At 37.9% G+C, this 20,967-nt stretch overlaps 1 protein-coding gene across 6 annotated transcripts in view; it reads left to right on the forward strand.

The window, feature by feature from the left end:
- Nucleotides 1–20,967, forward strand: part of ZMYND8 (zinc finger MYND-type containing 8) — a 199,565-nt gene that overhangs the window by 93,775 nt on the left and 84,823 nt on the right. For all 6 annotated transcript variants that reach the window (XM_053690979.1, XM_053691097.1, XM_053691173.1 and 3 more), the window contains exons 6-9: nucleotides 878–1,096; nucleotides 1,935–2,048; nucleotides 19,150–19,242; nucleotides 20,693–20,780. In XM_053690979.1, the coding sequence (XP_053546954.1) occupies nucleotides 878–1,096; nucleotides 1,935–2,048; nucleotides 19,150–19,242; nucleotides 20,693–20,780 (514 nt within the window). The remainder of the gene's footprint in view (nucleotides 1–877; nucleotides 1,097–1,934; nucleotides 2,049–19,149; nucleotides 19,243–20,692; nucleotides 20,781–20,967) is intronic.

Here is a 20,967-nt window from a genome sequence, read left to right on the forward strand (position 1 = left end):
AGTGAAATTATTGTATTTCGAAAGTATACTGCATGGCCAAGTGGGAATTACTTAAAAGCACATGGAGGTCAAAATTAACCTTTCATGATCCAAGCAGTGTGTGATTTTAATAGACCTTTGATTTACTTCTTTTATCAGATTTACTGTGTTCTCTTGTTATCATTTCTTGCAAATACCTAGGAAGGCTCAGGAGCCACAATGCTCTCCTGAGAGCTGGCTGGTGATTAGTGGTTATACACATATGCCTCTTGTCACTGACTCATCGGTTTAGCTAGCTTGCAGTAGTGCACTGCTGCTTTAGAACTGACTTTACAGGGGTTTAACATACAGTTATATGCAAGCAACAATAAGATGCTGTAATATATGCAGATTGATGTGCCTTTAAGAGAGTCTCTGCAGTATTCTGTTAAACTGTTATGCAGAGGATATGTGTGTAAATACATTTCTGGTGGGTGTACAGTTGTACACCATTGTGTTGTATTAGTTGGCCATTTCATGATTCAGATAGAACATACAAATTTAAACAACATTACAATTTACTTCTATTATTTATTTTGAAGAAAAAGCAATGCACATGGGTGAGGCAATCACATGAGGCTTCTATGTGCAGCAACCAATCAGCAGCTACTGAGCATATCTAGATATGCTTTTCAGCAATGAATATCAAGAGAATAAAACATATTAGATAATAGAAGTAAATTAGAAAGATGTTTAAAAATGCAGTCTCTTTCTAAAACATGAAAGAAAAAATGTGGGTATCATGGCCCTTTAATGCTCATGTGTTTTATCTTTTGTGCTAACTGCAAATTGATTTTGTTTTTCTGCATATTTAAGCATTTTTTTAAACCCAAATCTGTTTTTCTTGCCTACATTTCAGTCAGAGCTAAGGCATGGTCCGTTTTACTATATGAAGCAGCCGCTCACCACAGATCCTGTTGATGTTGTACCACAGGATGGCCGAAATGATTTCTACTGCTGGATTTGCCACCGGGAAGGCCAAGTTCTCTGCTGTGAGCTTTGCCCCAGGGTTTATCATGCTAAGTGTCTGAAACTGACAGCTGAACCAGAGGGGGATTGGTTTTGCCCTGAGTGTGAGGTACGATTCAGGCGATGAAGTTATTTATTGGATTTTTCATTTGTATCCCCACTGATGGTCATTGAGATTTACAATCTCCTGTGTCTGTTTTTTAGCTATCATATTTTATTATTATTATTTTTTGGGGGGAGTATGCAAGCTGGCCAATTCCATTCATGCCCAATGACCGTACTGTGTGTGTTTATAAGTTTGTATATTTATTTAAGTTGTTGTCAGATTGTTTTTGAAATCTGTGCTTGAAACCTGTAGAATCCCTAAAATAACAGTCTTTTTTAAGATCTCATTGCTCATATATAGAGGGCGATATGTTTTATTTGCATTTCCTCCAGCATTTGCATTTCCTTTTTAAAGAGTCAGAAAAAAGTAAACATTAGCGCTGCGGAATCTGTTGGCGCTCTACAAATAACCGATAATAATAATAATAATAATAATTACAGGACAAACCTATGTTGCTTTGTATTTTTTAAATAAATCTGTGTGTTAGTGTTTTACTTGAAGTTTACCAAAGTGGATTTGTGTGCAGAAGACTGCTGTGAAATAAAATTCATGTTAGATTAGCTTTGCTTCTTTGATTTTCTTGCTAAACAAAATAACTATTAGGTACTGAAACTGCACTTTTAAAATTCCCCCTTTTACACTAAGGCATTTATGTCACTTAAAGTAACTGATAATAAAATAACAACTAAGACTAAATCGAGCCATCACATTAATGAATAACTTCTGTATTATGTTTAACAATTGTGTATTATAAATATCTTTATACCAGAATAGTTTTATTAATTCATATGTTTCTTTTAGTATATAAAGTTGTGAGTAATTTATTTTTTTATTTGTTTAGAAAATCACAGTTGCAGAATGCATAGAGACTCAGAGTAAAGCAATGACAATGCTAACCCTTGAACAATTGTCATACCTGCTTAAATTTGCACTACAGAAGATGAAGCAGCCAGGGGTAAGCCTCTTTATTTATTTATAAATGTGGAGAATATACTAAATATCTGTATATTTAAAGGGACAGTTCACCCAAAAACTTTCTCCCATTTAAATTATTCCCAATGATCCTTTTTACCTGCTAGAGTGTATTAAATTGGTTGCAAGTGGCTCCTTTACTCCTGTTTCAGCATTTGAAATAGCTGATTTTGCTTGTGGTTTCCCAACCTATACTGAAAGTTTTGATACTGGCGTATACGCTATTGACAAGCCTAAGTAAACACAGTCAGCAGAAGAGATTACACTCTCAGTGGGGTGCAGGATAGTTAAGTAATAAAATGATAATTTTCCATTGTTCTCTCTATGTATTGAGCTTTGGTGTGCCAGACAAATATAAGATAAGGAAGCAAGTGTGTGTACATAAAAGTGATAACATAATGAGATCTGATATTACCTGAAGCTCAACCCATTGTAATAGGCTGTGGTTTCAAAGCACAAAACCAGCTACTTCAGATACACAAATAAACCCGAAAATGCAATTTCTCAAATATTTTATACTCTGCAGTTGGTATAACAAGTTATTTAAAATACATTTATGGAAAAACAATTTTACAGTGTACTGTCCCTTTAAATAATGTGATCACTCACTAGTCCGATTTAGCCAGCAGTAATTTCATTTAAAGGACAAATGACAGTCCTAAATATCTTATTCACTTACTGTAATATCAAGTACAATATTGTGACAAAAGTTTAGAAAATGGCCCATGGCTGGGCTGTTACGGACAAGGTGAATATTCTCTTTAAAATTATTCTGTAGATTCTAGACATTTTGGGAACTTTTTCATATCTGCAAACTTTCTTTTAATTCAAAAAAGAAAGTACGGTAATTCTTACCAGTCCCAGGAGAGTCACACATTTTTATGGACCTTTGAAAGCATTATAGGATTATGATTCTTTAGAAAAACTTCACAAAGGATTAATCTACAAAGATTCCCATATACATTAATGATGCTTTTCTGTAGAAAAAATATTAGATATGTCTATCTAAAGCATTGTGATTGACCCCTAAATATGGTAAACTTAAAGGGACACTCCACTCCAAAATTGTGATTGTTTAAAAGATAGTTAATCCCTTTATTACCCATTCCCCAGGTTTTTATAACCAACACAGTTATGTTAATATACTTTTTACCTCTGTGATTACCTTTTTTATCTAAGCTTCTGCAGATTGCCCCTTATCTCAGTTCTTTTGCCAGACATGAAATTTAGCCAATCAGTGAAGTCTTATTTATAACTCCACAGGAGTGAGCACAGTGTTGGCTATATGGTACACATTAACTAGCTCTGTCTGGCTGTGTAAAACTTTTAAAATTGACTGAGATTAAGGCGGCCTGCAGGGTTTAAAATGAGGCTGAGATTTAGAGTTTTAGATATTTTAAAGTATATTAATATAACAATATTGGTTATGTAAAGCTGGGGAATGGGTAGTAAAGGCGTGATTTATCTTTTTAAACAATAACATTTTTTAAGTAGATTGTCCCTTTAATTTAACCTTCTCAAAACTAATTGTTTTACACATACATGTACTTTAGATCATATATTTATGCACTGTATCTGAATTGTGATATCAGAGTACATTAAAGAACTGAATAACTGTAAAATTGTCCTACTCTGTTCTCACTCTTGGAGAACATGTTCTCCAAAAAAAGGGTTAAATTAGATCTTTTTCTCCAACATAGGTGTGTCCGGTCCACGGCGTCATCCTTACTTGTGGGATATTCTCTTCCCCAACAGGAAATGGCAAAGAGCCCAGCAAAGCTGGTCACATGATCCCTCCTAGGCTCCGCCTTCCCCAGTCATTCTCTTTGCCGTTGTACAGGCAACATCTCCACGGAGATGGCTTAGAGTTTTTTGGTGTTTAAATGTAGTTTTTATTCTTCAATCAAGAGGCTATTTTTGGGAGAAAGGTTTTGCAAGCCGTGGTGCCTTCCATCTAGGTGACCTGATTTGCTCCCTCCCATCATCCGTGTCCTAAAGCTTTGGTATTGGTTCCCACAAGTAAGGATGACGCCGTGGACCGGACACACCTATGTTGGAGAAAACAGAATTTATGTTTACCTGATAAATTACTTTCTCCAACGGTGTGTCCGGTCCACGGCCCGCCCTGGTTTTTTAATCAGGTCTGATGATTTATTTTCTCTAACTACAGTCACCATGGTATCATATGATTTCTCCTATGCAAATATTCCTCCTTTACGTCGGTTGAATGACTGGGGAAGGCGGAGCCTAGGAGGGATCATGTGACCAGCTTTGCTGGGCTCTTTGCCATTTCCTGTTGGGGAAGAGAATATCCCACAAGTAAGGATGACGCCGTGGACCGGACACACCGTTGGAGAAAGTAATTTATCAGGTAAACATAAATTCTGTTTTAGTCGTATTTCATATAGTTCTCATAATTCTCTTAGTTTCAAATTTATCATTTATATTCTCCTGTGGAGGACTGAAAGTTCTCCTTCAAGTTCCTGCATTAAAGTTCTCCATCACTACTGTGGAGAACAGCATTAGAAATCTATTCTCTACCATTTGTAGAAGCAGTTCCACAAAAAAAGGGCTCTACAAGGTGCAAAAATTATCTATAACAAAACACAATAATAGTGGTTATTGGAGCGCAATAATAATTTATGATGGAGTGAAAAAATATATATATAATGGAGTGCCTAAATAATATATAACAGAGCACAAAAATGATATCTATTGTGGCATAAAAATAAGATATAAAAAAGCACTAAAATTAAAGCACAAAAACAATGAAAATGTAGATCTATTTTCTTATATGAAAGTTTGCTGAAGAGGGGCGTTAACAAAGCTACTAGGAAGGCTGTATAAATATTTCTATTGGTTTATATATGATTGACATGGAGAATAGTTGCTTATTTTTAGTGATAAATAAGGAGAAGATACTAATCCGACTGGAGAAATTTATCATTATTTCTCCTCGGCTCTCCTATGGAGAAAAAACTATTTTTTTATGATAAATATGGGTGCACATGTGCGCCTCTCCATAGGCGAGCTGCAGAGACCTGATAGGAGAATTCCCAAAATGATTGATAAATCGAGCCCATGAATTGGGGATATTGTCTAAATTAAACACTGGCTGTACTTACAAAAATATGGAGCTTGTAGGGTTAGATATTTGTAAATGCATTACCACTGGGAACAACCAGATTGTATTAGATATTGACGGCAGATAAGAGCCATAGGCCCAGCAAGTCTACCCAATATTACCTAACAGTATAAACTTATCTAGTTCGTAGGATAGCCAACGAGGAGACCGTTGCCCACAACTGTGGACAACCATTATTTGGTATCTATGTCAATAAAAAAATAGTGTTTATCATACAGTGCCATTATTATAATTGCACTTGAACAGTGAAAGAACATGCTATAATTTATATAACAAAAATTAAAAAGCCAATTATATATCCTAAGGACAAAGCTGTCATGGCTGGCTTTGGCAATGACATCATCTCATAATGCAGTTGTTTTTCAGCCATGTTTGTAGTAGAAAAAGATAAAAAAAATACAGTTTGGTTAAGCACACCTTACAAAAATATATATACACTTGTGAGTGCTTCCAAAAATGACCAAATAATATAAATTTTGGAACACATTGGTCAGATTTTGGAGATATATGTAAAGGGGTATTTATGTTTTTTGATTCCTATGGGAGAAATATAATAATTAAGTTTTTAGAAAATAGGCTTATAAGTTTCTTCTGTTTTCCTTCCTTCCCTCCTCTCTCTCCCCTTTCCTTCTCAAATGTCTGTGGATAAATATATTCATATTGTCCCTCACTCTAAAACATCGGCTATGGCAAGTAGAAGACAGCAGGAAAAAAAGCAAGTAAAGCGTAGTGCAGAGTTAAGTCTGGACTCTCCTCAGGAAGACAGCTCTGAGACAATAGGAAATACAGAACTTCTGAAACAGATCAGTGCTCTATTTATACCTAAATTTGAATCATTACAAAAAAGTGTTGAAGCAATATCAAAAGAAATGAAACAATTCTCTTCTAGAGTAGCTTTAGTGGAACAGCGGGTATCAGATCTAGAAGATAGAGATATTGATAAGGATATTACAGGAATGCTTAAGCAAATTCAATTTTTAAGTGATAAAGTGGAAGATCTTGAAAATAGATCACAAAGAAATAATATAAGGGTTATTGGAATACCAGAAAGTTTAGCAGAGAAGGATCTAATCCAGTTCGCTCCAGTTCAACTTCCTGCTCTTCTAAAAATTGCAGACAGTAATCAAACTACCTTACTAGAACGTGCTCACAGGATTGGTATCCTGAGAAAACAAAATGAGGGTAATGATAGACGTAGGCCTATAATTATCAAATTTTTAAACTTTCAAGATAAAATAAAAATCTTACAGGCATACAGAATCCAAAAAAATGTGATGTTTCAGAACAAAAAAATCTTAATTTTTCAAGATTTCTCTTACGAAACCTCTAATAGAAGGAAACTATGTGCACCAATATGTACTCGACTAATTCAAGAAGACAGAGTAGCAAAGTTATTATATCCTGCTAGAATTAGTATAAAAACAAAAGAAGGATTTAAAACATTTGATACCCCTCAAGAAGCAGATAATTATTTGAGAGACAAAGTAAAGTAGAAGGTGAGCTGTAAAACTGGGGAAAATGTCTAAATTGAAACACGTGATATAAAAGTATTTTTCTTTTTTTGTGGTGATGTATATTCAAAGTTTAAAGGGAAGACTTTTTTTTTTTTTTCCTTGCTGACCGGCTGTGGGGGGTGGAGGATGCCCCTCTCAAAGTGGGTTTTCACTTAATTTAGAATGTATCATTTTGGGTCTTGGAATGTAGGGGGATTTTCATCCCCTATTAAGAGGAAATCTGTATTACAGCATTTAAATAAACTAAGAGTTGATATAGGTTTTTTACCAGAAACACACTTGGGAGAACTTGAAAGCCAAAAGCTGAAATGGGGCTGGGTGGGAGAGGTGGTGTATGCTCCGGGGGAACATAGAAAGATGGGAGTGGCAATACTTTTTTGGAAAAATTTGCAGTACCAAATTCTTAGGAAAGAAGTGGATGCACAGGGTAGGTTTATTATACTTTAAGTTAATCTGAGTAATAGGAGGGTGGTGTTATGTAATGTGTATGGTCCCAATGAAAAAAAAGGCCCCAAGTTAGCAGAGTTTGATAAAAATATCATAAGGGGCGACTTTAATTTGATATCGTCATGGCAGTTGGATAGAAAGCAAAGTAGGAAAAAGGACCATCCTGTAAATCGAGACACTAAAATATTAAGGGATGTTTGTCATAATCTTAGATTGATAGATATTTGGCGGAATATTTACCCAGATACTCAAGAATATACGTGCATCTCTAAAACATATAAATGCCTATCATGTATTGATATGTTCTTAATTAGTAAAAATGCATTTTCTATAGTGCAAAAGGTGTCGATAATGCCAATTACTATCTCTGATCACGCACCTATACTCCTCTCATTTGTTAAAAATCCAATAAATCAGCCGAATAACACATTTTTCTTCCCTAAGTATTTATATAATAATTTGAATTTCCGCAAATTTGTAATTAGTAAATTGGATGACTACTTTGGTAGAAATAAATCATCAGTTGATTCAGCAAGACTTCAAACTTGGTTGCAGGCAGGAATAAGATTTATGGTGCAGCTTATTAACACAGAAAATAGTAAAGTAAAAACTTTTGATGAATGTAAGAGGGAATTTGGTATTTCAAACCAACAATTTTTTTCATATTTACAATTACGACACCAGTTATGCAGACCAGTTATTGAAACTTACAAACATAGATTGGCGAAATATAGTTATCAAACATAGGCTAATGCTATTCGCACAAGGGAATCTATCTATATCCAGTATATACAGGGCAGTATTAAATTCCCAGGAAGCGCGTAATGCTACTTATCTTAAGCTTAAAGGATTACTTTCTGTTATAATTTTTAAGCTAAACAACTAACATATTAAAGTTAATAAACATTAATTAAAACCTACTGACCTATATTTTCTCCAAAACGAAGTTTCATAACGTTCTAAAAGTTATATCTTTTATTCGCCGATGATGTCACGTTATCCTGCCCACTATTTTCAGCACTGCATGTTCAAAATACTTAAACCAATAACTTTGTGTTTAAAGCGCCATTTTGAAACCTATGTATTGTAAACGGATTGGTACAGAGCAAAGGATATCCACGGAGTGGGTTTGGAAAACAATTACATTTGCAGACAAGATTTCTGATATACGGTAGAGATATGTTAATGAAATGCTATTGATAAAAACGTATTTGGGGTAGTTAGTTAGTAACAGGCATAGAAAATATTTACTTACAGTGGCCCTTTAAATTGAGTGATTGTATTAAATTTTCTTCATTCTCTTGGTATGTTTATTTTAAAAGCAAGAAAGTAAGTTTAGATGCCGGCCCATTTTTGGTGAACAACCTGGGTTGTCCTTGCTGATTGGACAGCACCAATAAACAAGTGCTGTCCATGGTACTGAACCAAAAATTTCTGGCTCCTTAGCTTAGATGTCTTCTTTTTTAAATAAAGATAACAAAAGAACGAAGAAAAATTGATAATAGAAGTAAATTAGAAAGTTGCTTAAAATAACATGCTCTGTCTGAATCATGAAGAAAAAAAAATTGGGTTCAGTATCCCTTTAATTAGGACAACTAAAGCCATGAAAGCAGAGTACTTTAGAGAACAGCAAATCAAAGTATTGTATCAAGTTTTCATAACTCCCAAATACTTCTCATATTGGGTAAAAGAGAACGATAAGTTATTTTGTGTAATATGTAAATTTAAGATGGCGGACATGGTACACTGTTGTTTAGTCCTGTCCAATAATCCAAAGGTTTTGGAGGAAAATCTCTTTCTTGGTATCAAAGAAGCTAAATCAACATATTCAGTTCTCCAACTATAATATCTTCTTCTTAACAACTTCTGAGGAAATGGGCAGAAATACCCTATTATTGAATACAGTTATTCTTCTGGGAAGGAAAATAATTTTAAAATATTGGCAAAGTTATAAAGAGCCTAAATTTACAGAAGTCAAGAACGCTGTCCTATATTCGCTATATTTAGAACAAGTTATTAAAGTACAGATGGAAACTGACTGTAATATTAAATCTTTTTTCGGGAAATAGAATATATAAGGTCTTTAGACATTAATACACAAAAATTAATTATTTTTCCTTTTAAAAATTCTTTCTTTATATTAGAATCAAGTTTGAGAGGGAAGTGGCTGCTCCCAGAGGGCTGACCAGCGAGGGGGATTATTATATATATATTTTTTTCTCTCTTGTCAATGGTATGGAACATGACATTGTATAAATATTACATTTTTCATATGCTCAGTTAACTTGTAAATTAAGTAAAGGTGGAAGGGAAGTGGGGAAAAATGAGGGTAAAGGGGATAGAACTGACTGTTGATTAAAAAGTGATGCTGCGACTCCCAAGTATGTATATTTTGACTATCTATACTTTTAAATAAAGCTGTTTTTTTTTAAAAAAAAAAAGACTGAATAATAACAAAAATGAGGTATTGGCGCACATCCATTCAGATTTCAACAACACATTTTTAAATGGTGCAAAAAATACCTGCAAAAACATCTATACTTTCCATCTTAATATGAGGCGAGTCCACGGCTTCATTCCTTACTTGTGGGAATACAGAACCTGGCCACCAGAAGGAGGCAAAGACACCCCAGCCAAAGGCTTAAATACCTCCCCCACTTCCCTCATCCCCCAGTCAGTCTTTGCCTTTGCGTCACAGGAAGATGGCAGAGAATTGTCGGAAGATTCGGAGTAGTCTCTTATGGAGGGTAGTACTCTTCGGTATGGGACTGAACGTCCGGCTATGGAGGAACCAGACTTTAGATTTAGGATTGAGCATTTACGCTTTCTGTTAAAGGAAGTGTTGGCTACATTAGAGGTTCCAGAACTTAAATTACCAGATGAACCTTCTATTCCTAAGCTTGACAAAGTTTATGAGGACAGGGTGGTGCCACAGACTTTCCCGGTTCCTGTAAAGATGGCAAATATTATTAAGAATGAATGGGAGAGACTTAGATCTTCTTTTTCCCCTTCTTCTTTTAAGAAATTGTTCCCCGTTCCAGACTCTCAATTAGAATTGTGGGGGTCTGTCCCTAAGGTGGATGGAGCTATCTCCACGTTAGCTAAGCGCATAACTATCCCGCTGGAGGATAGTTCATCGTTTACGGGGCCCATGGATAAGAAGCTTGAAACGCTATTAAGTAAAAAATTTCAGTACACGGGGTACTTGTTTCAACCTGCAGCGGCGGTTACTGCGGTAGCTGGAGCCGCTACCTACTGGCGCGACTCTCTATCAGAGATGATCGAGGTGGAAACTCCCCTCGACGAGATCCAGGAAAGAATTAAGGCCTTAAGGGTAGCTAATTCTTTCATCTGTGATGCAAACATGCAGATTATTCGCCTGAATGCCAAAACATCAGGTTTGCTGTTCTAGCCCGTAGGGCTCTCTGGCTGAAGTCTTGGTCTGCGGACATGACTTCAAAATCTAGATTACTTTCCCTTCCATTTAAGGGGAAGATTCTTTTCGGTCCAGGCCTGGACTCTATCATATCCACGGTCACTGGGGGCAAGGGTGCCTTCTTACCACAGGATAAGAAGAATAAACCTAAAGGACAAGATCGTAATTTTCGTCCCTTTCGTTTGGATAAATCCCAACACCAGCAGCCCTCCGCGAAGCCTGTTCAGTCCAAGGGAACTTGGAAACCATCTCAATCTTGGAATAAATCCAAGCAGAACAAGAAGCCCCCGAAACAAAGTCGGCATGAATTGGCGACCCCCAATCCGGCGTTGGATCGTGTTGGGGCAGACTGTCTCTCTTTGTGGAGGCTTGGTTGGGGGTCGTGCAAGACCCTTGGGTTCTAGAGGTCATCGCTCAGGGTTACAGGATAGGTTTCAAATCTCATCCTCCCAGGGGCAGATTCCTCTTATCAAACCTGTCTTCAAGACCAGAAAAACAAGAAGCTTTTCTAGGGTGTGTGAGGGATCTCTCCTCCCTTGGAGTAATTGTGCCAGTACCTCTATCAGAGAGAGGTCTAGGGTACTACTCGAACCTTTTTGGGGTCCCAAAGAAGGAGGGTACGTTTCGCCCGATTCTAGACCTAAAGTGCCTAAACAAGTTTCTGTCTGTCCCATTGTTCAAGATGGAGACTATAAGGTCTATTCTGCCACTAGTTCAAGAGGGGCAGTTCATGACTACGATAGACTTGAAGGAGGCTTACCTTTTATGTGCCAGTACACAAGGATCACTTCAAGTTCTTAAGATTCGCTTTTCTGGAGCAGCACTTCCAGTTTGTGGCTCTTCCTTTTGGTCTGGCTACTGCTCCAAGAGTCTTTATGAAGATTCTGGGGGCTCTACTTGCGGTGACGAAGTCCAGAGGTAATGCAGTAGCGCCATACTTGGACGACATCCAAGTCCAGGCTCCGTCCTGCCGGCTGGCAGAAGACCATTCATGAGCTCTTCTTCTTCAATCTCATGGATAGAAGATAAACTTAGGAAAGAGTTCTCTGGTCCCCAGTACCAGGGTGGAATTCCTGGGCACGATAATAGATTTCATATCCATGAGGATATTCCTTACAGACCATAAATGTTGCAAAATTACTTCCAATTGTCTTGCCCTCAAGACCTCCTCAGGGCCATATGTGGCCCGGTGTATGGAGGTAATTGGGCTCATGGTGTCCAGCATTGATATCATTCCATTCGCCAGGTTCCATCTCAGACCTCTTCAGCTGTGCATGCTGAGGCAATGGAACGGCGACCACTCGGATCTGTCAACAGATTTCTCTGGACAACCGGTCGAGAGAATCGCGCTCTTGGTGGCTCTGTCCAGATTGCCTGTAGGGACATCCTTCTTGAGACCATCCTGGGAGATTGTGACTACGGACACAAGTCTCTCAAGATGGGGAGCCATTTGGGGTGTCAGGAAGGCACAGGGCCAGTGGACTCAAGAGGAATCTCTTCTCCTAATCAACGTTTAGGAACTTCGAGCGATCTTCAACGCTCTGAAGACTTGGCCTCTTCTGGGTTTTTCCCAGTTTATCAGATTCCAATTGGACAATATTACCTTGGTGGCTTACATCAACCATCAGGGGGGAACAAGGAGCTCCCTAGCAATGAGGGAAGTATCTCGGATTTTGGAATGGGCGGAGGCCCACAACTGCTCGCGATCCACATTCCGGGTGTGGACAACTGGGATATGGATTTCCTCAGCAGACAATCCTTTCATCCTGGGGAATGGTCTCTCCATCCCGAGGTGTTTGCAGAGATTTGCAACAGATGGGGGACGCCGGAGATAGATCTCATGGTGTCCCGACTCAATTTCAAGCTACCCAGATATGGGTCGCGGTCCAGGGATCCACAGGCAGAGCTGATAGATGCATTAGCAGTTTGAAGGTTCAAACCAGTTTACATCTTTCCACCGTTACCACTTCTAACTCGTGTAGTGGCCCGCATCAGCATCAAACAGGAGCAAGCTTCTGCGATCTTAATTGCTCCATCGTGGCCGCGAAGGATGTGGTTTACGGATCTGGTGGGGATGTCCTCATCTCCTCAATGGAGGTTACCTTGTCACAGAGATCTGCTGGAACAGGGTCCCTTTGTTCATCAGAATCTAGATTATGTGAGGCTGACTGCGTGGAGATCGAACGCTTAGTCCTAGCCAAGAGAGGTTTTTCTGAGAGAGTGATTGATACTCATTCAAGCTAGAAAGCTGGTCACTCGTTGCATCTATCAAAAGGTGTGGAGGACCTACTTATTCTGGTGTGAAGAGCGGGGATTCCCCTGGCATAAGGTTAGGGTATCCAGGATTATTTCCTTTCTCCAAGATTTCTATCTATGTTATTACACAAGAGGCTCGCTGAGCTTCCTGATATACAGTCTTTTGTTCAGGCTCTGTCTAGAATCAGGCCTGTGTTTAGACATTCCGCTCTTCCTTGGAGTTTAAATCTGGTTCTTAAGGTTTTGCAGAGGGCTCCATTTGAGCCCATGCATTCAGTTGACATTAAGTTACTGTCTTGGAAGGTTCTTTTTCTACTGGTTATTGCTTCGGCACGCAGAGTCTCTGAGATGGCGGCCTTGCAATGTGAGCCTCCTTACCTAGTTTTTCATGCTGACAAGGCTGTTCTTCACACTGGGTTGGGTTTTCTTCGTAAGGTTGTGTCTGATCGCAACATCAATCAGGAGATTGTGGTTCCTTCCTTGAGTCCTAATCCTTCATTTTCGAAGGAACAATTACTTCATAATCTGGATGTGGTTTGGGCTTTGAAATTCTATCTTCAGGCCACGAAGGATTTTAGACAGACTTCAGCATTGTTTGTTGTCTATTCTGGAAAGCGCAGAGGGCTTCAGCGTTACACCCACGCTGCTCAATAATCCAAGGCAGTTTGTAATCTCTGACCAGTAAATTGACTGTACTCCAAAGGAAACTTATTAACCGCAAGTAAGAAATGTATATAGTTATATTGTATTAGAAACACTGTTTGCACTTTATTATGGTCTAGATTACAAGTGGAGCGCTAATTTATTGCGTACCCGTAGATGGGCAAATTCGAGTGTTTACAGGCACAAGATAAATAACCAGCCATTAAAAGTGGCTGATTAATGCTACCACGGGCTCGCTGTAGCAATTAGCACTCCAAAAATTAACCAGAGAAATGTCCCCCACATATAAACACATAAGTATATATGTATATATTCATATACATATATATTTTAACTTTGCTGTGCGACTTAGCCCCTTTGCTGCGCTAGGTTCTCTGTTGTATCTGACGGCATGAGAATGATGCTCCCAATAGAACCTATGGAAGTGCGCTCTCGTGAGCGTAAAGCTTCCATGCAATGTGAAGAAACTGTAAAATTCTAGGAATTCTAAAAGAATGCCAAGAGAATTTATTAGAGGAACACCATGAAATGTAAGTCTTCCAAACTCGATAATAAATCTTTCTAGAAAAAGATTTACGAGCCTGTAACATAGTATTAATCACTGAATTAGAGAAACCTCTATAACTAAGCACTAGGCGTTCAATTTCCATACCTTCAAATTCAATGATTTGAGATCCTGATGGAAAAACGACCTTGAGACAGAAGGTCCGGTCTTAATAGAAGTGACCAAGGTTGACAACTGGACATCCGAACAAGATCCGCATACCAAAACCTGTGAGGCGATGCTGGAGCCACCAGCAACACAAACTATTGTTCCATGATGATTTTGGAGATCACTCTTGGAAGAACTACTAGAGGTGGGAAAATATAAGCAGGTTGATAACACCAAGGAAGTGTCAACGCATCCACTGCTTCCGCCTGAGGATCCCTGGACCTGGACAGGTACCTGGGAAGTTTCTTGTTTAGATGAGATGCCATCAGATCTATTTCTGGAAGACCCCACATCTGAACAATTTGAGAAAACACATCTGGGTGGAGAGACCACTCTCCCGGATGTAAAGTCTGACGACTGAGATAATCCGCTTCCCGATTGTCTATACCTGGGATATGAACCTCAGAAATTAGACAGGAGCTGGATTCCGCCCAAACAAGTATCCGAGATACTTTCATAGCTTGAGGACTGTGAGTCCCACCCTGATGATTGACATATGCCACAGTTGTGATATTGTCTGTCTGAAAACAAATGAATGGTTCTCTCTTCAATAGGGGCCAAAACTGAAGAGCCCTGAGAATCGCACGAAGTTCCAAAAAATGTATTGGTAATCTCGCCTCTTGAGATTTCCAAACCCCTTGTGCTGTCTGAGATCCCCAAACAGCTCCCCAACCTGAAAGACTTGCATCCGTTGTGATCACAGTCCAGGTTGGACGAACGAAAGAGGCCCCTAGAACAATATGATGGTGATCCAACCACCAATTCAGAGATAGTCGAACATTGGGATTTAAGGATATTAATTGTGATATTGTTGTATAATCCCTGCACACAAAGCTGGAGAGGTCTCATATGAAAACGAGCAAAGGGGATCGCGTCTGATGCTGCAGTCATGAGACCTAAAACTTCCATGCACATAGCTACTGAAGGGAATGACTGAGACTGAAGGTTCCGACAGGCTACAACCAATTTCAAACGTCTCTTGTCTGTTAGAGACAAAGTCATGGACACTGAATTTATCTGGAAACCTAAAACAGTTACCCTTGTCTGAGGAATCAAATACCTTTTTGGTAAATTGTTCCTCCAACCATGTTTTTGAAGAAGCAACACTAGTTGATTTGTGTGAGATTCTGCAGAACGTAAAGACTGAGCACGTACCAAGATATCGTCCAAATAAGGAAACGCCGCAATACCCTGCTCTCTGATTACAGAGAGTAGGGCACCGAGAACCTTTGAAAAGATTCTTGGAGCTATCGCTAGGCCAAAAGGAAGAGCAACAAATTGGTAATGCTTGTCTAGAAAAGAGAATCTCAGGAACTGATAGTGATCTGGATGAATCGGAATATGAAGATATGCACCCTGTAAGTCTATTGTGGAAATATAATGCCCTTGCTGAACAAAAGGCAGAATAGTCTTTATAGTCACCATTTTGAAAATTGGTACTCTAACATATCGATTCAAAATTTTTAGATCCAAAACTGGTCTGAATGAATTTTCTTTCTTTGGGACAATGAATAGATTTGAATAAAACCCTAGACCCTCTTCCTGAAACGGAACTGGCATGATTACCCCTGATAACTCCAGGTCTAAAACACACTTCAGGAAAGCCTGAGTCTTTACTGGGTTTGCAGGGATGAGTGAGAGAAAAAATCTTCTCACAGTCGGTCTTACTCTGAATCCTATTCTGTACCCCTGAGAGACAACACTCTGAATCCATTGATTTTGGACCGAATTGGTCAAAACATCTTTGAAAAATCTTAATCTGCCCCCTACCAGCTGAGCTGGAATGAGGGCCGCACCTTCATGCGGACTTGGGGGCTGGCTTTGATCTCTTAAATGGCTTGGATTTATTCCAATTTGAGGAAGGCTTCCAATTGGAAACAGATTCCTTGGGGGAGGGATTAGGTTTCTGTTCCTTATTTTGTCGAAAGGAACGAAAACGGTTGGAAGCATTAGATTTACCCTTAGGTCTTTTATACTGAGACAAAAAACTCCCTTCCCCCCAGTGACAGTTGAAATTATTGAATCCAACTGAGAACCAAATAACTTATTACCTTGGAAAGAAAGAGATCGCAATCTGGACTTAGAAGTCATGTCAGCATTCCAAGATTTAAGCCACAAAGCTCTTCTAGCTAAAATAGCTAAATACATAGATTTAAAAGGGACAGTCAAGTAAAAAAAAAACTTTCATGTTTCAAATAGGGCATGCCATTTTAAACAACTTTCCAATTTACTTTTATCACTAATTTTGCTTTGTTCTCTTGGTATTCTTAGTTGAAAGCTAAACCTAGGAGGTTCATATGCTAATTTCTTAGACCTTGAAGGCCGCCTCTAATCTAAATGCATTTTGATAGTTTTTCACCACTAGAGGGCATTAGTTCCCGTATTTCATATAGATAACATTGAGCTCATGCATGTGAATTTACCATGGAGACAGCTCTGATTGGCTAAAATGCAAGTCTGTCAAAAGAACTAAAATAAGGGGGCAATCTGCTGAGGCTTAGATACAAGGTAATTACAGAGGTAAAACGTGTATAATTATAACTGTGTTGGTTATGCAAAACTGGGGAATTGGTAATTAGGGGATTATCTATCTTTTAAAACAACAAAAATTCTGGTGTTGACTGTCCCTTTAACATCAATTTTGATTATATCAAAAATGGCATAACAAATAAAATTATTAGCATGTTGAATGAAATTAACAATGCTAGACAAATCATGATCCAATACTTGTTGCGCTAAAGTTTCCAACAAAAAAGTTGAAGCAGCTGCAACATCAGCCAAAGAAATTGCAGGCCTGAGAAGATAACCTGAATATAAATAGGCTTCCCTTAGATACGATTCAAGTTTCCTATCTAAAGGATCTTTAAAAGAAGTTCTATACTCCATAGGAATAGTAGTACGTTTAGCAAGAGTAGAGATAGCCCCATCAACTTTGGGGATCTTTTCCCAAAGCTCTAAAGTAACTGCTGGCAAAGGATACAATTTTTTAAACCTTGAAGAAGGAATAAAAGAAGTACCAGGCCTATTCCATTCCTTAGAAATCATATCATAAATAGCATCAGGAACTGGAAATAATATTTTTTTGGCGCCAAAAATGTTTGGAAATGACACACTGGCGTCACAGATGACACAACCTTGTGAAGGACTCTGCATTGACTAAGACGCAGAAAATGACGAATTTGCGTCAATGAACGTAACTTCACGCCAAAAAAATCTTGCGCCAAGAATGACGCAATAACCTTTGGCATTTTGCGCCCTTGCGAGCCTAATTCTGCCCGTGAATTTAAAAGACAGTCAATTTGAAAAAGAGACTATACCCCAGGTAAGAAATACATTTTTCCTAAAAAAAAAAGCATTTCCCAGATAGGAAACGGACAGTCTGCAAAAGGAAATATACTGAAAACCGGAATCATGGCAAATATAAGTACAATACATATATTTAGAACTTTATATAAATACATTAAGTGCCAAACCATAGCTTAGAGTGTCTTAAGCAATGAAAACATACTTACCGAAAGACACCCATCCACATATAGCAGATAGCCAAACCAGTACTGAAACAGTTATCAGTAGAGGTAATGGAATATGAGAGTATGTCGTCGATCTGAAAAGGGAGGTAGGAGATGAATCTCTACGACCGATAACAGAGAACCTATGAAATAGATCTCCCGTGAGGAAAACCATTGCATTCAATAGGTGATACTCTCTTCACATCCCTCTGACAGTCGCTGTACTCTGAGAGGAATCGGGCTTCAAAAATGCTGAGAAGCGCATATCAACATAGAAATCTTAGCACAAACTTACTTCACCACCTCCATAGGAGGCAAAGTTTGTAAAACTGAATTGTGGGTGTGGTGAGGGGTGCATTTATAGGCATTTTGAGGTTTTGGAAACTTTGCCCCTCCTGGTAAGATTGTATATCCCATACGTCACTAGCTCATGGACTCTTGCCAATTACATGAAAGAATGGTGCTTTTACTTCTGTACTGCAAAAAGGAGCCTCTCTAATCTATATTATATACCGAAAAGCCCCTATGGGCCCCTATTTCACATGTGGCTACCCTTGATAGTTTAATAAGGTAATCACAATAACAGCAGAGGCCACCTGGCCATTTTCAATATTATTTATTAAAATCTTAAAGGAATAGAGATGTCAAAAAAGAAATATGCATGGGCGCATTTCAATTTAAATATAAGCATTTTTGCAATATACTTTCATTAGCAAATTTTTTTTTCTAGTAAGGGTTATTACTGTTTTTGTGCAGTGTACAAACATATCCTGTGAAACAGTATCCAATCACCACACCTTTTTAATGAGTCAGCAGTGGCTTGTATGACACACGTTATGTCCCAGAAGAAATACACAGCACCACCATTGTGTTTGAATACTGGTGCATGGTCCCCTACACAGGATATGTCCGTATGCCACAGAAAAGCAGTAATAACTTTTAATAGAAGCATTTTTGATGATGAAAGTATATTGCAAAAATGCTTATATTTAAAATTGAAATGGAACTTTCTATTCCTTTAACACAAATATACATTTTCCTTTTTTTTTTTTTGTTTACAGTTTTTGCCACAGCTATCTCACATGCCTTGAAATATACATATAATAATGGTATATCCTGAATCTGCTGGACCTGCCAAAAAACCCCTTATTATTTATGTAAAATATAAACTAATATAGCAGTACCAGTTGTTTACTTCCTACTAATGCTTATTGGTTAAATAGGACAACTTCCACAACTCAGTTGGTGGAGAGGAGCAACCCTCTGCAATTGTAACAAGAAAACAAAGGTTTATTTAAAAGATGCATTATATGTTTTTTTTTTTAATGTCCTCTTTCGGATGAAACAAGAAATATGACTGCAATGTCATAAGGAAAACTAAACCGTGTCTTTCAACCCACAGACAGAGCCATTCCAAAAGCCAGTATCTTTAGAGCAACATCCAGATTATGCTGAATATATATTTAATCCTATGGATCTCTCTACATTAGAAAAGGTAGGTGTAGTCTCTTTTCTTTTGAAGGAACAATTGTATGTCTAAATATGCTTATATTATATATCACTTATCATTGGCTTATATATAGGCTCCTTATTATTATACATGCTATTAGATAATGAAGATGTACTCATAGAGTTCAGTAGAGAATTTAAAAAAAAACCTTTTCAACTGGTGAAGAATTTTAAGAATAATAAACATGCTCTTTGAAATCCTGAAGAGATGGCAGAATGTATCTAAAGTATTACATGAAAAAGTGTACTTCTGTGTACCTCCTCAAATATTGTTCTTTTATTCATCGTTATTCCAATATAAATTAGACCATTAAAAAAAGATTATTCAAATGAAAGGGACATTCTTCTTCTTTATGTTTGTATTGTTATACCATATATCTACAATTAAGGAGTGCATTGCAACAGATCTGCATACAAAATATATGCATTTAAAACTGCTACTTTTGCTAGCAAATTTACATGGATTTACAGTCAATGTACAAATCTCTTGAAAACCTTTGATTATTGTTTTCTTATCACTGATTTGATCAGTTAGAGACTGGAATAACCAAGCTCATGCAGTGATCAAGCACTCACTGTGTAGAATGTTGAATTGTTCTCCAATCAGTGCTCTAGCTACAATAAAAGTGCCATAGGGAAAGAGTGCTGATTGAAGAACAGTTCAAACTGTTAGCTCAGAAAAAATATTGTGTGTAGTGGGTGGCCGGAGCGTGCATATTAGAATAGCACAGCTAGACTAAAAAGAAAGTTAAAGCGCATCTTCATTAGAAGTGATCAATTAAAGTCCATTTAAATATCACTAACATTCAGGATCTGATTATCAAACTTTGTTTTAGTTGCCAGTGATGTACAGTTAGGGGCATATTTTAGACTTGGCCAATTAGGTCTGTGCCTACAGCAGCACTATTTCAGGGGGACAGCTAATTTTGAAGTACATGCTGGTTCCATGATGCCTTGCGGCTTCCATGATGTGCAAGGAGACAGAACTGGTGTCTAGGTGACTCACAGAAGATAATTACTGCTGTATGCTGTACTGTGTGTCTGCAGCATTCAGTAAATAATTAACTGCTCAGTACATTTATTAAAACCTATATGAGGCAAACATGAGCTAAAATGGCTGCAGATTTCATGGTGTCTACTGCAGCTGTAAAATGTAACGGGTGCAGTGTATGTGCTGCAGTACACCAAACTCACACAGATATTGCTTCTTTCCGTGTTGTTACTTTTGTGAAACGTGTATTAGAATGCCAATTGTTTATACATACCATAATTTGCATGTCATATAAGATCATACAATGTCATCCAGGACACTGAGTAAATAATCAGTTGAGCTTGCAAGGAAAATTCTATTAAGACAGAGAACTGCATGATACTGTGCTGACCTCTCTGGCAGCCATGTGGTTTATATATTTACGGTTATTTTTCCTGTTCTTTAGAATGTAAAAAAGAAAATGTATGGTTGCACTGAAGCTTTCCTAGCAGAGGCCAAATGGATTTTGCACAACTGCATTATTTATAATGGCGGTGAGTATGCTGGACATTCTGAATCAGAGCTTTATTTGTATAGATTGTGTGCATTGACTTTGTCTAGGAAACTAGATGGAAAAAAGATCCAGCTGTAATACAATCTGATAGAGCCTTGTTTATTTTAATGCTGTCCTAGAGGTATCTTAGAATAAAAAAAAAATTAGACACAGCTCTCTAATCTCTG

The sequence above is a fragment of the Bombina bombina genome, chromosome 1 (assembly GCF_027579735.1).
Source record: "Bombina bombina isolate aBomBom1 chromosome 1, aBomBom1.pri, whole genome shotgun sequence".
In the NCBI taxonomy this organism is placed as follows: Eukaryota; Metazoa; Chordata; class Amphibia; order Anura; family Bombinatoridae; genus Bombina; species Bombina bombina.